The sequence below is a fragment of the Ostrea edulis genome, chromosome 4 (assembly GCF_947568905.1).
Source record: "Ostrea edulis chromosome 4, xbOstEdul1.1, whole genome shotgun sequence".
Taxonomy (NCBI): domain Eukaryota; kingdom Metazoa; phylum Mollusca; class Bivalvia; order Ostreida; family Ostreidae; genus Ostrea; species Ostrea edulis.
Genome location: NC_079167.1, coordinates 19,897,597 through 19,915,102, shown reverse-complemented (window position 1 = coordinate 19,915,102; position 17,506 = coordinate 19,897,597). Strand labels below are relative to the sequence as shown.

At 35.1% G+C, this 17,506-nt stretch overlaps 1 protein-coding gene across 1 annotated transcript in view; it reads right to left on the bottom strand.

Annotated features, from left to right (window-relative positions):
- Positions 1 to 1,744: 1,744 nt before the first annotated feature.
- The window catches only part of LOC125668896 (degenerin del-1-like), a 29,343-nt gene continuing 13,581 nt past the window's right edge, over positions 1,745 to 17,506 (bottom strand). Inside the window, exons 6-13 of the mRNA XM_056161312.1 lie at positions 16,473 to 16,562; positions 11,179 to 11,296; positions 9,631 to 9,709; positions 9,427 to 9,484; positions 9,016 to 9,125; positions 5,161 to 5,454; positions 4,840 to 4,921; positions 1,745 to 3,092 (exon numbers count right to left, since the gene is read on the bottom strand). Coding sequence (XP_056017287.1) covers positions 2,883 to 3,092; positions 4,840 to 4,921; positions 5,161 to 5,454; positions 9,016 to 9,125; positions 9,427 to 9,484; positions 9,631 to 9,709; positions 11,179 to 11,296; positions 16,473 to 16,562 — 1,041 coding nt within the window. The 3' untranslated portion in view covers positions 1,745 to 2,882. The remainder of the gene's footprint in view (positions 3,093 to 4,839; positions 4,922 to 5,160; positions 5,455 to 9,015; positions 9,126 to 9,426; positions 9,485 to 9,630; positions 9,710 to 11,178; positions 11,297 to 16,472; positions 16,563 to 17,506) is intronic.

Genomic DNA, 17,506 nt, shown 5'->3' with positions numbered 1-17,506 from the left:
GGATTGATATTATTGTTTTAGATGACAGAATAAAGAAAAAAACATTTGATTTAAAAGATTAACAAGTACATGTAACACTCCAAATTTTCACCTCTAATTGCCGAGCGTTTGGCAAAGGAACAATCACTATAGGGTCTATGGTCACGTCTTAGGTATGGCGTGGCCATGATTCAATCTCACGATCTTCCGCTAGTGCGTTCGCTTCGTAACCGGAAGGTTGTGAGTTCGAGCCCCGCTCGTACCATGGCCGTGTCAAACTAAGACGTAAGCATAGGTAGTGATTGCTCCTTCGCCAAACGCTCGGCATTCAAAAGTGAGAATCACGGGTCTTTCCGTTATCACCTTAAAAACGGAGGTCCCGTGTCGCCACAGGCTTTGGCACGTTAAGGCAATCTTCGCTCCACTAATACCTCTGTCAACGTCTAAAAAGTATATCAAATTAAAATATACTAAAACTAACTTAGCATATCAAACTGTAGTGATAATATGTAAGCAAAACAAACACTTGTCTGAAATTTTCAAAGCAGAAGATGGTAAATGTGAGACACCTGTGCGAAGTAAAAGGTTTCATATAAATATTTATCCATTCAATCATGGAATTTGTTGTTTTTGTGAACCTACTTTAAGATTTAAAGCTTAAAACTTGTAAAATTATAATTTATGATGCAATAGATAAAAGTAAGTTTTGCCAAGAATTTGAAAATGTAGACGTTGAAAGAGGTGTTGTAGCGTAGAGTAATACGCCCTCTGGTGAGAGATTGACGTTATGGAAGTTAGCTCCTGAGCTTTTGAGCACAACTGCGCAGGATGCTACAACTAAGTATTTACTGGTTCAATACTGATCCCATTGGTGCAAGCATATTGCACATCTATGAATGAACTCTATCCAGTTGAACAAAAATTGTGTCAATTCAAATTTTGAAAGGGTTTTGCAGGAACTATATTTTGTGGCGTAAGGATTGATTAATAAAAAAGTTCTGAATCTGCGTGATATTACAGTTTCTGTTTCATCCAATATGTCCTCTATTTTTACACTCGTGTATTTCAGTTTTATAATTTATGATTTAAATGTTGTAATTTATTACTTTGGTTTATATAGTTTTTTACAAACAGAAAACCGATTGTTAAAATAGTTTAAATTAATTTATTCGAAAAATTGTATTTTCGCCAATAATTTAAAAAAGTCTCTGACCCTCAATTTTTAAAATTCCATTTTAAATTTTAAGACAAGACCTTGCAAATTATGTGAAATTTTAGAAATTGACATTACTCCTAATATATCCTTTTAAGCTCTCAAATTTGATATATCATGAAATTTTTTTGTATTTCAAGTGCAAATATGTCATTATTTATTTCCATTGCTAGCATCAAATTTCTTTTTTATCTGTAGTGTTAGAAGACATGATTATGTATCTATCTTATGTAATGATTGATTTGTGTTGCTTATGTTGTGTTCACACCAACAGACAAATCAAGTTTGATTGAATAAATTTTAAGTGCAAAAAGGTCATGTCTGGAACACTTTAGCTCAATAACAAGTGTTGCGACCCCAGGTCTTTCTTTCTGATTTCCGAATTCTCCTTCAATGTAGAAATCAAAAATACACTTCCCAAAAAAGAATTAAAGAACCCTCACTGTTACAGCCCAGAGCGCAAAGCATAGGTCTAATTTGTGGTACTTCACCTACTCTGATCACGTCCCAATGTGAGTGAAAAATTCTCAACGGAACGTAAAACAAACAACCAACCATACACATATTTACTGAATAAAACTTGAATAGACCCCGCAGTTTCAGCACAGAAGTATCATTAGTATCTAGAATGACTTTTGCTATATAAGTACAAAGTCTCCCACGCTGTTAGTATCATGTAGATTTAGAAATCATCACACAAAAGAAGTAGTCATCTAATACAATATTGATTACCCTAAAGCATCCAGCGAGATTTTATGTGCAGACATTTTTCTCGAATCAAAGTACTGTCATAACCTTAGGGATGACCTCTGTCAATCAAGGAAAATATCAAGGATATCAAAACAAAAAAAATTAAATGTGCAAAAAATACAAAACAAAGAAATGTAGCGGTCGGTATATAGGGAACTTGTACTGCCTCACTAGTGAGCTAGCTTTTCTAGTGTAGCGGTCGGTATATAGGGAACTTGTACTGCCTCACTAGTGAGCTAGCTAGCTTTTTTTTTTAGTGATTTGGTAGTCTCTAGATCTCGTAGCGGCGTGCGTGATCAGTCCATGGATGGATGACCGCTACACGTTACACAATGATGGCAGCGATGGGATTCTGGTGTTCGGCGAGATATCTACTTCAGGTAAAGTTTCTAGGGTTGTGTCTATGTACATGCGTCATTTCATCCAGGGACGACGGTGGTTGTCGTGCTGAAGAGGCATTCCTTAGATGAATGGCCGCTACACGTTACAGAAATACTAGTGCAAGTAAATACAGAATGACACCAGATTGTGTTCAAACTTTGGTCCTAGGCGATGAGTCATGGTCCAGCATATGAAGAGTCCGCCTGATCTGCTGTACCAATGAAGTAAATTAATGGTAAAAATGGTCACCGAACTGCAGTCCCCGAGACTGTACTTCAGGTCTAGGACTCGGACTGGAATCCAGGATAAGGGTTATCCCCAGAACACGCAGCAAGGGATAAACGAAGACAACGCCCACAACGGGAGGATAATGGGTTTTCCAAAAGGGCCGCTTTACAGCAAATGAAACTCAAATCAGCAAAGAAAAATCATCTTAGTTGAGAATTGACAAGTTTGCTATTGTGAGACTCTACTTATAGTAAAATCTTGGCCGTGTTTCATTCTTAAATTTGAGATGAAACATAACTCTTTTATTTTCAGAAATCTAGTGCCAGACTCTTCATTCTGTCATTGTGATTTGCTTTTCATAACCGTCCTGGAAATGGATTTCTGTGACAGGTGCCAATGAACGCGTCGATCGCATGAACAATTTAGATCGCAAAAAGTTAAATAGTTCGATGAGAAATTGAAGTACTTCTACAAAACTGAGGATGGAAGCTCCCACGAAAAGCCCCAACGTTCCACCAACGTCGGAGACGAACTGAAAGCCCTGTAACAGACAAACATAGATATACAGAAAGCCCTGTAACAGACAAACATAGATATACAGACGTCATTAGCTCTACATGTATTTCATGTTCAACAAATTTTCATGGCATTCACATGTAATTTAACGTTGTTCATACGTTTTGCACGAATCCAATTCACTTTTCCCCAATAATATGAAATACGAACACAGTTTGCAAGTGTATATGTAATGAGCATGTAAATCAAGATTTTAAACAGAATAAACAAAACAAAATGTATTTGTTACATCATTACGTTGAGCCCTTGATTAGTACCAACAAATGAAGTGATCGGTAATTACTATATAGATTTTAAAGATGAGGAAGGGAAGATAAACGATTGAGAGCAGAAGAGATAGTACCAGTAGTCGCACGCAGCAGGACGGTAGCTCTCTGGGTGGAAAGGGGTGAACCTCAGAGCTACAGTCATCCGTTATGAAGCCTTATATTTACGGCACAGCTTATTCTGTGCATGATTCAGATTTTGTTACATCTCTTTTAATAGCAAGACTTCTTGACATACATATATCCCCATGTCAGTGTTTGTATTGATGAAACAACTGGTATAATGAACCCAATCTGGCATGTATAAACAAAACAACTTTTTTTACACCACCACCCCCGTCCACACCCCCCCCCCCCAGCACAAACACGCTAACGATGTGAAATCAATATCTGGTGTGTGTCGTCAGGACAAGTCCGTATGTGCTTTGAGAAATCGCTAAACAATTTTTTTTATTTAAACATATCTTATTGATGAACTCAAAAGGATCCGGCAACAGGGTGAGGAATAGCCCAAGTAGGCCCTCTCCCAACAGCTTAACATTACTACACCCTTTACACTAGAAAGGGAAAATTGTGTTTACTAACTACACTTGTGGTCAGACATAACTTTAAACATTTATTTTTATTGAAGTCCCATTCCAAATGAAAACTCACAGCTTCAATCTTGTTTGCCTGTAGATATAATCATGTCAGGTTGTCAGTTAATTCGATTAATTCAAGTTTTCATACTATACTTAGAGTAGTTTTCGGTCACCATGATCTTGAACACAAATAGCATACACAAAATGAAAACAAAAATATAGCTCCTCTAGACGGGAAAATATAGCTCCTCTAGACGTGAAAATATGTTCCTGGGCGCTGAAACCTAATCCTGGTATCTTAATACAAAGATATTCAAATCTCTTTAAATAATCATTTTAAAAAACGAACTCAAATTTTTGTTTTGGTCAATAGATAGTAACTGAGAGAGAGAGAGAGAGAGAGAGAGAGAAAACTTCACTGAGGTTGAAAGTTTTCATTTCGAACGTGACTTCTGTGTCTTGCCGCTAGTGATTTTTTTTACGAATCTTATATTATATGCGAGTGTATGTGTATGTATATACCGTGCATTATGTACAAGTATGTGTGGAAGCATATGTATTTGCATATATATATTATCTGAATGTTCCTAATTTGTTCATTTGTTTGCTTGACCCATATGGGTGTATTCTGCAATAAAGCATTATTATATTTGATACTAAAATCTTGAGGCGGTGGTAGAGAGATGCGGATCTATAACATTTCAACCGCGAGCAGGAAAATCTGCGCCGTAAATCGAAGGTTTCAATAACGCGTGGGTCTGTAGTTCTCAGGTTCTCCCAAAGTTGACCAGTGAGCTACGGTTCTGCAGATACACTATTGGTATTACTACGATTGAACATCAATCCTTATATCTAATGTACCTACATCGTACATGGGCTCTTCTTTTATTTCTTCGTAGTTTAAATCTTCATAATGAACAATGACTTTAAGAAAGTTTCCCGATAGCCTGCAAAGATAATTGCATGTTTATTTTTATTGTATTAAAACCACAAGAAGTCCGCAGAAATACGAATTGCGGGTTGCCACTCTAGATTTTCGATATCTTTCAAAACTTCATATTTGAAAATCTTTAAAAATATGTCCAAAGATATGGTTTACTCATCGACACCCCCCCCCCCCCCCCCCATTTTTCGAAAGCCTCTCCTACGGACCTGTTGATTGGTTCTATTGACACTAGTTTCTTACACATGAGATAATGCAGTATGCGTGTATCTCAATGACGCTATCAGTTGTTGTAGAGAGTCGGTGAATGGTTGTAACTGGAATGAGAGTAATGAGTCATGCTTTAATGTTATTGATACTACATTGAGACTAAATGGATAGTTAGAAGGAATTTTACCGGTGATCCTAGGGGGTAAGGGTTTGGTTTTTAGGGTGGAGCCAAAATTATTATAGTGATTATTGTCTTTATCATTTGAAGAACTCTTTAAGTTTACTGATACAGCAATCCCAGGGTTTTGACTTAAGGGTGGGTCCAAATTAGTGATATCGTTTAGTGATAATGCAGATATTTAATTAAAACCAACGATCTCCAGTGTCACGTTTTAGTCATGAGTCAGAGATGTCACGAAATCCAATGATCTCCAGTGTCACGTTTTAGTCATGAGTCAGAGATGTCATGAAATCCAATGATCTCCAGTGTCACGTTTTAGTCATGAGTCAGAGATGTCATGAAATCCAATGATCTCCAGTGTCACGTTTTAGTCATGAGTCAGAGATGTCATGAAATCCAATGATCTCCAGGGTCACGTTATGCATTGGAACGATAAAGAGTCCTCGGTGTCTTGATGTATGGTCTAAATCATGAGTAAACAATTTATCATAGAACTTTCAACAATTCAAACACTGAATTTTGCTAAAATCATAGTTATTTTGTAGGGTTTCCAATGTAGATCATTTTGCCATGTTTCAATTTTTGCAAATGACGTTACCTTTTGTTCATATTGCCTTAAACAAATATTTCAATTTCAGGATTTCATTACTTATGGCAGAGAAGGACTTTGTGTTTGTTGTACTGCGCTTCTACGACACATAAAGAAGAAATGAAACAGTTCTGAAAGATGTTCTGTAATTCAAAAATGACTTTTACACTTTTATTTTGTCTAACGCCGAACAAAAAACGACAGCTTGAAAGAATCAGATAGTACGCGAAACGTCACGATGACAACGATGTCAAGCGTCATGGTGACCACCACAGGGCATTGCATCGCTTGGGGTCGAATTTACTATTAAAGACTCTTAAATAGTAAATTCGACCCCAAACGATGCAATTGCCTGTGGTGACAACGATATCAAGTATACGTCTATCTCCAAGACAGTACGTATGCCAATCACAAATGCAGGATGACAATTTCAAAATCGAAATAAATATCATTGGGTGGTACTGTCTAATATTAATAGTTAGCTCGAGATACTATCTGAAAGGAAGGGAAATATTTAATACACGTTGACACTTCTAGAACATAATTAATAGATACTGTTGTCAGGGGCGGACCCAGGAATTGCGGTTATGGGGGGCGCCACTTTATGAGACTGTGGGTGTGGGGACGAAGTCCTGGTGGGGACCTAGGGGCGAAGCCCCCGCAAGCTTATGGATTTTACAGATTTTATGGGGCTTGAAATATTTCTCCTATTTAGTCATTTGTACCATTTTCTATCATTTTTAAAAAGTGAAATGAATAAAATGACCCAAATTTTAAGGGTTTTTTGGAGGAAAAAATTAGGTTCTCCCAATAAATTAATTCAAGAAATCAAAAGATTTTGTAATTCATTTCTCCGGGAGTGGAAGAAATTATTGCTTCTTTTATCGTTTAGTACATTTTCCGAAAATTTTAGGGGGGGGGGGGGGCGCCGGCTGCGCCTCTTCTAAATCCGCCACTGGTTGTAGGGTATGGCCTGGTATTGTGTATTGTTTAAGGCTGTCTAAAGTTAATTCTACGTTTAACGTCACCCGCGCGCGTAGGTTTCGGCGAAATTCCCGTTTTGAAAAAACAAACAAATCCGGATTTGAAGTAGTCGTTCAGGTTTGGTTTTTCATTTAGCGACTTAATTCTACATCCCGTGTAAGAGGAAAACGCATTGAAAAATTTAATCAGAGGCCCTTAAATGAAGAAAATGGAAGTATATGCCACTAATATGTTTTACGGCGTAACCGTGTTTGAGGGCGAAGCAAAAAAGTTTTGACATTAGTATCTATATCCAAAACAGGACAAAAACAACCCGAAGTTAGCACGCGGACGGAGCTGTATCAAAGCATCCTAATTTTTGGACATTTGATCCACCTATATATTGAACGCGGGAAATATAACGCAATTGATGTAAACAGTACATTGTGACGTCATATTCAGCGTCGTTATTTAGCAAATTTACAAACAAAGCGTTTGAACCACAACAAAAAACATGGCGTTAATCGTGGAGTGATTATATATGATTAAGAAAATGAGATTTACATGCTTTTACGGATTTTATGTGTAACATCTCAGAACGACGTGAACTAGGGTAGACGAGATTCAAAATGGAGGAATACATGTCCACGCGCTAATATTCGAATCGACGCCATTGGTACCAAACTTTTCAAGTTCCATAGGTATGGTTTAATTTTTCATTATTTTCCTTTTAAACATGTATATACGTGTTACCTATAGGGAGAGCTCCGCTCTCACGGCCCTTCGGGCCGTGAGAGGGCTTCGCCCTCTATTAAAGTAAAGAAAACGTACAAAGATGGTTTGAACCGAACTAATCTCAGCGAGATTCGTCGAGGCTGGATATTTGGACTGACGCCTCTTCCGAATGTCAGACCAGTGTCGCACAAAGTGATTCGGGAAATCTTGCCTGAAATTCAGCCGCTTTTTGCGATTAAAATGGGTTAATCAATTCCTTGATCGCTTCAACTTTTCGTCTTAGACATCCTATTAACTCCCTATCACATTTCATATTTACCTTCTCAACACTGAAGAGTTCCGATATACTATTTCATGACAGTTTGTACTACGATTGAAAATACAGAACTTGCTGATTGATAATTACTTTGTACAAAGCATTTAATCATAAAAATTAAAAGCACTAAAAAGAAAACTAATTATTTAATCAATTTATTTGAAGGCGTCCTAAACTATCGGAATCCTGCCTTGTATTTGTTGATGTGAAGGTACAATCCTGATCTTTTAGTTGTGGTACACCAGATTAGCATCTTCCTTTCAAAATTGTATTTAAAAAATCAACACAAAACAAAGTAAAGCATATTTTAAACTTTAAGATGTGTCATTATAAAAATGTATGAAATATTGTCATCATAATTTTAATTGTAACTGAGTCACATGTGTCTAGCAACTATTTCCACAAAAGGAAAAGTTTTCCTTTAGTTTGCTATGTTTGTGGTGATGAAAATCCATTGGATGTACCACCTGATATAATCGCAAACCACTCCTCTGCTCACCCAATCTGCATGGTGTGTTCGCAGAAGGGATACAAACCCAGATTAAGGAAAAAGTCTTTGCTGGGAAAACGCAAAAATTGACTTGGACTTGAAAATCAAATCCCACAATGTGTTTAATTTGACATATTACGTTTTTGGTCACTAAATTGGATGATGTCTATTTGAAATTGTTGATTTTTGGGTCACTGAATTGGTGATTTTCAATAAATACACATTTGTTTAAAATTTTTGTTTGTTTATTTTTTTCCTCCCTCCCTCGTAGGTTTTGAAGTTTTGAGGTGACGTTAAACGTAGAATTAATTTTGAACAGCCTAACGTCCTACTCGATAATGTTTCACTCATATGGAGATGTCACGATTTCCGGCGAAGGGCTGCAAAATTTAGGCCTATGCTCAGCGCTTACGGCCTTTGAGTAGGGAGGGGTCTTTATCGTGCCACACCTGCTGTGACACGGGACTCGGTTTTTGCGGTCTCATTCGAAGGACCGATTGTGAGCCCTAAACATGTATCTTCATCGGGTAAACGGAGTAATCCGTAGTCAAAATCAGTGTGCCAAGAACGGCCAAACAATCGGTATGAAACATATGAAGATAATAAATAGATACTTTTCTGCGGTAGAATCTTGTAGGGTATATTTGTTCGAAATGTAATAACAATCTCCGGAGAAGTACCAGTTCTCGTTTGAACCACAGATGTCTCCCATGATATTTTCAACCTACGAAAACAACAATTATAAAATAATTTTCTACAAAAAATACGATATAGTATTGTAACAGACATTGTTGGAAACCCATACTTATAGGACTGTGGAATATCACTCATAGATTATTTAAGTTCGAGAAAAAATTTCATACCCAATGGAAACTTTAAAAGTTGCATTTATAACTATGAAATCAGCAAATCATTAGCGAACTTAAATAATCAAACAATGATAAGACGCTTTACAGAGCATTCAAGCATTCAGTTCATGTATCGAAGGAAATACACATGTAATATCAATGTCCCTTCTGACTTACCAGAAACTTTTGACTTGGCCATGCTCTTCCAGACAAACTCGTCTCATACACTTTTTGCCTGGAAAAAAAAAGATTGTGCATGCATTTGTCAAACAAGGAAGAAGAATCAATCGGTTCATTAGTACTACTAATAAAGTCAACAACTAGAACTGTCAGAGACAGACGTTTTATCAGATGTTGAATCCTCTGTCTGGATGTACGTACCTGCAAGGACTTCGGCAGTCACAACTGATCATGTTGTTTTCTACCTTGTAGTTGATAAATTCCTCACATTCCTGATGCTCTACAATTATTATTTTCACAAGTGCGTATTAGTCACAGGAGAAGAATTACACACAATGTAATAGAACACACGTGTAAAATCGTCATCTGTCTGAACTGTCATAGTAATAGAACACACGTGTAAAATCGTCATATGTCTATACTGTCACAGTAATAGAACAACACGTGTAAAATCGTCATCTGTCTGTACTGTCACAATAATATAACACACGTGTAAAATCGTCGTCTGTACTGTCACAATAATAGAACAACACGTGTAAAATCGTCATCTGTCTGTACTGTCACAGTAATAGAACGCACGTGTAAAATCGTCATCTGTCTGTAATGTCACAGTAATAGAACACGTGTAAAATCGTCATCTGTCTGTAATGTCACAGTAATAGAACACGTGTAAAATCGTCATCTGTCTGTACTGTCACAGTAATAGAACACACGTGTAAAATCGTCATATGTCTATACTGTCACAGTAATAGAACAACACGTGTAAAATCGTCATCTGTCTGTACTGTCACAATAATATAACACACGTGTAAAATCGTCATCTGTCTGTACTGTCACAATAATAGAACAACACGTGTAAAATCGTCATCTGTCTGTACTGTCACAGTAATAGAACGCACGTGTAAAATCGTCATATGTCTGTACTGTCACAGTAATAGAACAACACGTGTAAAATCGTCATCTGTCTGTACTGTCATAGTAATAGAACACACGTGTAAAATCGTCATATGTCTATACTGTCACAGTAATAGAACAACACGTGTAAAATCGTCATCTGTCTGTACTGTCACAATAATATAACACACGTGTAAAATCGTCATATGTCTGTACTGTCACAATAATAGAACAACACGTGTAAAATCGTCATCTGTCTGTACTGTCACAGTAATAGAACACACGTGTAAAATCGTCATCTGTCTGTACTGTCTACAGTAATAGAACGCACGTGTAAAATCGTCATTTGTCTATACTGTCACAGTAATATAACACACGTGTAAAATCGTCATCTGTCTGTACTGTCTACAGTAATAGAACAACACGTGTAAAATCGTCATATGTCTATACTGTCACAGTAATAGAACAACACGTGTAAAATCGTCATCTGTCTGTACTCTCTATTGTAATACAACGCACGTGTAAAATCGTCATATGTCTGTACTGTCTACAGTAATAGAACAACACGTGCAAAATCGTCATCAGTATGTACTGTAACTAGGATTGTGTGTTTTTTTTTGGTCGCGCACTTAGAATTCAGTGTTGATTTTTGGTCGTGTAACTAGAATTGAGTGGGTTTTTGGTCGTGTAACTAGAATTGAGTGGGTTTTTTGGTCGTGTAACTAGAATTGAGTGGGTTTTTGGGTCGTGTTTTTAAAATTGAGTGTTGTTATATCGGTTGTGCTATTGGAATGAAGTGTTGTTGTGTTTTTTTGTTTTTTTTTTTGCTCGTGTTATTGGAATGAAGTGACTTACTAGTTTCGTTAGAACAAAGCGGTAACGACATGTCATTTCCCACACTGATGTATGACGTGGACGGAATGCACTCACATCGACTGATTATTTCTCTCTGTCGACAAAGTTTCAAACAGGCCTGAATATAAAAAAAGTTTCATGATTAAAGAAGCATCATCCCCCAAGATTATAAAAAAGAACCAAGGGCACCGCTGAAGTTGGGCACCCCTTCCCCCTGCCCGACAGAGGTACATATAGGATTGCAGGAGATGCAACTACACACATTTTTTGATTCCCCCCCCCCCTGCTATTTTAGGGGTTTGCGACTCCCCTTTTATTGGAAAAATTACCATTTGGGGTCTCACCCCACCCCTTTATATTTGTTAAGAGCACACCATCTATGACCTTGACTTCTGACCCCAGAAATCTATAGAAATATTCCTCCCCAGCTACCATCTCTGTTGCAAATAAGAGAATGTCAATTACAAATGTAATCTTTACATGGTACAACCACATACAATATCGCTACATTCAATTGCTGCTTGTAGTCTTGACCTATGCTCTGTTTGTAGTTTTAACCTATGCTCTGTTTGTAGCTATGACCTACATGTATGCTCTGTTTGTAGCCTTGACCTATGCTATGCTGACATAGAAATCAACAGTTATCATCATCTTAATCTACAATGTAGGTCACAATTCATATAGCGATCAGAATGGTGTAAAACATTGATGCAAATTACCAGGGTTATATAACGTATTACAAACATTGGTATTAATTACCAGGGTTGTATAACGTATTACAAACATTGATATTAATAACCAGGGTTGAATAACGTATTACAAACATTCATACTACTTACCAGGGTTATATAACGTATTACAAACATTGATACCAATTACCAGGGTTATATAACGCATTACAAACATTAATACTGATTACCGGGATTGTATAACGTATTTCAAACATTGATACTAATTACCAGGGTTGTATAACGTATTACAAACATTAATACTGATTACCGGAGTTGTATAACGTATTACAAACATTAATTCTGATTACCGGGATTGTATAACGTATTACAAATATTGATACTAATTACCAGGGTTGTATAACGTATTACAAACATTAATACTAATTACCGGGATTGTATAACGTATTACAAACATTAATACTGATTACCGGGATTGTATAACGTATTACAAATATTGATACTAATTACCAGGGTTGTATAACGTATTACAAACATGGATACTAATTACCAGAGTTGTATAACGTATTACAAACATGGATACTAATTACCAGGGTTGTATAACGTATTACAAACATGGATACTAATTACCAGAGTTGTATAACGTATTACAAACATTGATACTAATTACCAGAGTTGTATAACGTATTACAAATATTGATACCAATTACCAGGGTTGTATGACGTATTACAAACATTAATACTGATTACTGGGATTGTATAACGTATTACAAACATGGATACTAATTACCAGGGTTGTATAACGTATTCCAAACATTAATACTGATTACCGGGGTTGTATAACGTATTACAAACATTGATACTAATTACCAGAGTTGTATAACGTATTACAAACATGGATACTAATTACCAGGGTTGTATAACGTATTACAAACATGGATACTAATTACCAGAGTTGTATAACGTATTACAAACATTGATACTAATTACCAGGGTTGCATAACGTATTACAAACATTAATTCTGATTACCGGGGTTGTATAACGTATTACAAACATTGATACTAATTACCAGAGTTGTATAACGTATTACAAATATTGATACCAATTACCAGGGTTGTATGACGTATTACAAACATTAATACTGATTACTGGGATTGTATAACGTATTACAAACATGGATACTAATTACCAGGGTTGTATAACGTATTCCAAACATTAATACTGATTACCGGGGTTGTATAACGTATTACAAACATTGATACTAATTACCAGAGTTGTATAACGTATTACAAACATTGATACTAATTACCAGAGTTGTATAACGTATTACAAACATTGATACCTATTACCAGGGTTATATAACGTATTACAAACATTGATACCAATTACCAGGGTTATATAACGTATTACAAACATTAATACTGATTACTGGGATTGTATAACGTATTACAAACATTAATACTGATTACCGGGGTTGTATAACGTATTACAAACATTAATACTAATTACCAGGGTTGTATAACGTATTACAAACATTGATACTAATTACCAGAGTTGTATAACGTATTACAAACATTGATACCTATTACCAGGGTTATATAACGTATTACAAACATTGATACCAATTACCAGGGTTATATAACGTATTACAAACATTAATACTGATTACCGGGATTGTATAACGTATTACAAACATTGATACTAATTACCAGAGTTGTATAACGTATTCCAAACATTAATACTGATTACCGGGGTTGTATAACGTATTACAAACATTAATACTGATTACCGGGATTGTATAACGTATTACAAACATTGATACCAATTACCGGGATTGTATAACGTATTACAAACATTGATACTAATTACCAGGGTTATATAACGTATTACAAACATTGATACTAATTACCAGGGTTATATAACGTATTACAAACATTGATACTAATTACCAGGGTTATATAACGTATTACAAACATTGATACTAATTACCAGGGTTATATAACGTATTACAAACATTGATACCAATTACCAGGGTTATATAACGTATTACAAACATTGATACCAATTACCAGGGTTATATAATGTATTACAAACATTGATACTAATTACCAGAGTTGTATAACGTATTACAAACATGGATACTAATTACCAGGGTTGTATAACGTATTACAAACATGGATACTAATTACCAGAGTTGTATAACGTATTGCAAACATTGATACTAATTACCAGGGTTGTATAACGTATTACAAACATGGATACTAATTACCAGAGTTGTATAACGTATTACAAACATTGATACTAATTACAAGGGTTGCATAACGTATTACAAACATTAATTCTGATTACCGGGGTTGTATAACGTATTACAAACATTGATATTAACTAGAGCAAAGCTCGTTGCAAAGCAACGAGAGGTCTTCCGTCGGAGCTGTGTGACATAAAAACCTTGAACTTTGAATAAAGGTGTACTATAAATTTTTATCGTAAATTTATACTACTCAAGTACATGCGCGTATGATCTCATTCCACGAATCAGTCTTTTGAGGCGCGCGTGTATGTGGGATTAAATTCTTTCAGCATTTAACTTTTCAGTCCCAATAATGAAGAAAAAAATTACTATTTGAATTTATGAAATTTATGGCTAAGGACATACAATAAAGGTTTATTGCTGTTACCAATATTTTATCATACAACAAAATTATGATAGCATAATATTTAGACTGAAGAGAATAATTCATCAAGTTTGAATTATTTATACATACAAATCAAATAAATTGCTCTCAAATCTTGAATATTTTATTAATCTTTAATATATATTTGCGTAAATACATGTAGGTATATTATGTACACTGTGCGCACAGAAGTCGCGTATGAATTTCACGCCAGGGGCACGTGCCGAAGTTACATAATTTGGACCAGGAGTTCTGAATCAATGTTTAATCAAAGTCATATCATTTGAAATGAGACTGGTCGGCCATGGGTTTCTGAATATTCTATATGCATGTTTAGATTTGGTTTAATTATGATTATAACCTATTGATTTCAAAACATGTTCAGAAATAATTCTTTATGTTTGTAAAATGTATCCATTTTCTTTTTCACAACGAAGAATTTGAATAAAGCTTGTGTGTTCAGTTAAAGTAGTGTGAAATCACAGATCGCTAGTTCAGCAGCGATGAATCTCCGATATTAAACACACATTTAATTAGACATGATTGAGAAACGAACTGTATATTAAATTGCAGATTTTAAAATTGATGCCTGACTCAATGCTCTAGAGTTTTGAATTTAAAACAAATCAAACATAAGACCAGGGACGTATAAACAAGTATATACATCCCCGGAAAGACTGAATTATTCGAAAAATCCAATATGATCAAAAACGTAACATTCTGTGTTATATTTAGGACGACAATGTTTACTTTGTGTACATGCCCTGGTTCATATGCGATGGTTCCTCGAGGCAATTACGTAATTGTAAACAAAAACAAACCCCGCGGTGTATGTAAGATGCGTGTAGTTAATGACTGAGTTATTCTATGCTTGAAGGTTTGTTTCTTCAATTAAATATATCGTTGTTTTAATAACAAACGTAGAAGAGATAACCTTTTCCTCTTTTTTTCTTTGGAACGATTGTTTATATTAAAGCTAATAAATAATAAAAAAGAAAGTTGTCGATAGATGATTTTTAAAGGAACCATAGATCACGTTAAAACCTTATTTTAAAAGAATGTTAGCATTTCATGAAGTCAGATTTATCAATTAAAGCAAGTTTATTTAAGTTATACGCATATTTTCCCCCATTCACCTACCTAATGATACGGTTACCTGTTTGCGGGTCAAGCTTTTTACTCATATATAACACAATACTTGAGCAAAATATTATGTTTATGAGATCAATAAGATGTTAAAGAACACAACTTTTCCAGCGAAAGCCATATCGAAATATTTACCGTTTTTGAGTTATAAAGCGAAAACTTTGAAGATCCCCAGATCCCTAATTTAAGGGGCCAGCCCCTTTTTAGGGATATCAAAAGAAAGCTCTTAACATTTTGCACAACTTTTGTTCTACACGTCTTAACAAAATATTTTTAGTTTAAAAGATACAAAGGAAAATACGTGGAATTATTTGTTCCTTTGGGCGTCCTAATTTTTGAACCCTGTCAACCACCATTTCGAACGCTGTAATCAAAAAACCAAAAACGATGTGCACAACTACAATGCTCCTACTTTTCATTTTCAATGCATTTTCTGCTCAAGCTTATACAGTCTCGGAGCCTTTGTCTGGAAACCAAAGCCCCTAAAATTTCATTCAAAGGGGAATAAGTCGTGAACAGAAGAGAATTTCTGAAATGTAGTACATGATTTTAAAATTGTTCTGTAAAGTTTATAAACCCTGAAAATTTGAGCAAAATCCATGCAGAAATGAACGAGATATAAAGCTTCAAAGTTAGCGTCTAGGGAAGAAAAAAAAAAGAATAATAAGAATAATCTTAACCAGCACAATCAGTAGAAGGTCTTCCGTTGTTACGGAAGACCTTAATTATCAGGGTTGAATAAATAATTCCGAACTGTCAAACATTAATAATACTAGTACTTACCGGAATTGTGTAACGTATTCCAAACATTTGCATGAAATCTTTTCCGGTTTCACAATTTCCATGAGGCTGCGAGGCTCGCTCAATCGATACCTTGTAATATGAATAATCAATTTGAACTTACATTTTCTCAGAGAAACAAATGAACATTTGAACATATACGTATTTTGTTTATGATGTTGCACTAGCTCATATCTTAGATAATATTTTGTTTGTATAATGTTGTTTTATTGTTTGTTTCTGGTTCTTATGTTATTTTGTTTGTGGTTTAATTTTTTTTGTACGCTCCTCTTCCCTTTCAATATTAATTAATAAGGTTCAAATTGGCTTTCAAGCAAAAGCCAGATCTAGTGACCACATGTTTGTACTTAGAACCCTAATTCAAAAATATACAAATAATAAATCCAAACTGTATGTTTGCTTCATTGATTTTTCTAAAGTCTTTGACACTGTTTTACACTCTGCCTTATTACACAGGTTGCATCAACTAGACATAATGGGGCCTTTTTATAAGGTCATTAAGAATATGTACACGGCAAACTCAATGTCAGTAAAACTTCAAAACAAACTTACCAGATCATTTGAATCTAAAGTGGGTGTTAGACAAGGAGATAACTTAAGCCCAAATCTCTTTAAAATATTAATCAATGGTCTACCATCTTTATTTAATGATAATGATGATCCGGTTAAATTAGGTGACATTTCCCTAAATTCTCTATTGTATGCTGATGATTTAGTATTAATTTCTAAATCTTCAGCAATTTATGAATAAGCTTGTAAACTACTGTGAAAAATATTGCCTGTCTGTCAATCTCAAGAAGACAAAAATTATTATATTTTGCAAAAGTGGTAAAAAAAAAAATCAAAAATTTTCTATAAAAATCAAATTATTGAATAAGTGTCATCATATAAATATCTAGGAATTGTTTTCTCCTCATCAGGCTCATTCACAAATTGCCAGTTTGATCTCTACAAAAGAGCCTTAAAAGCATATTTTAAATTAGTCAAATGTTTTGGAAATATTAAACCTAAAATAC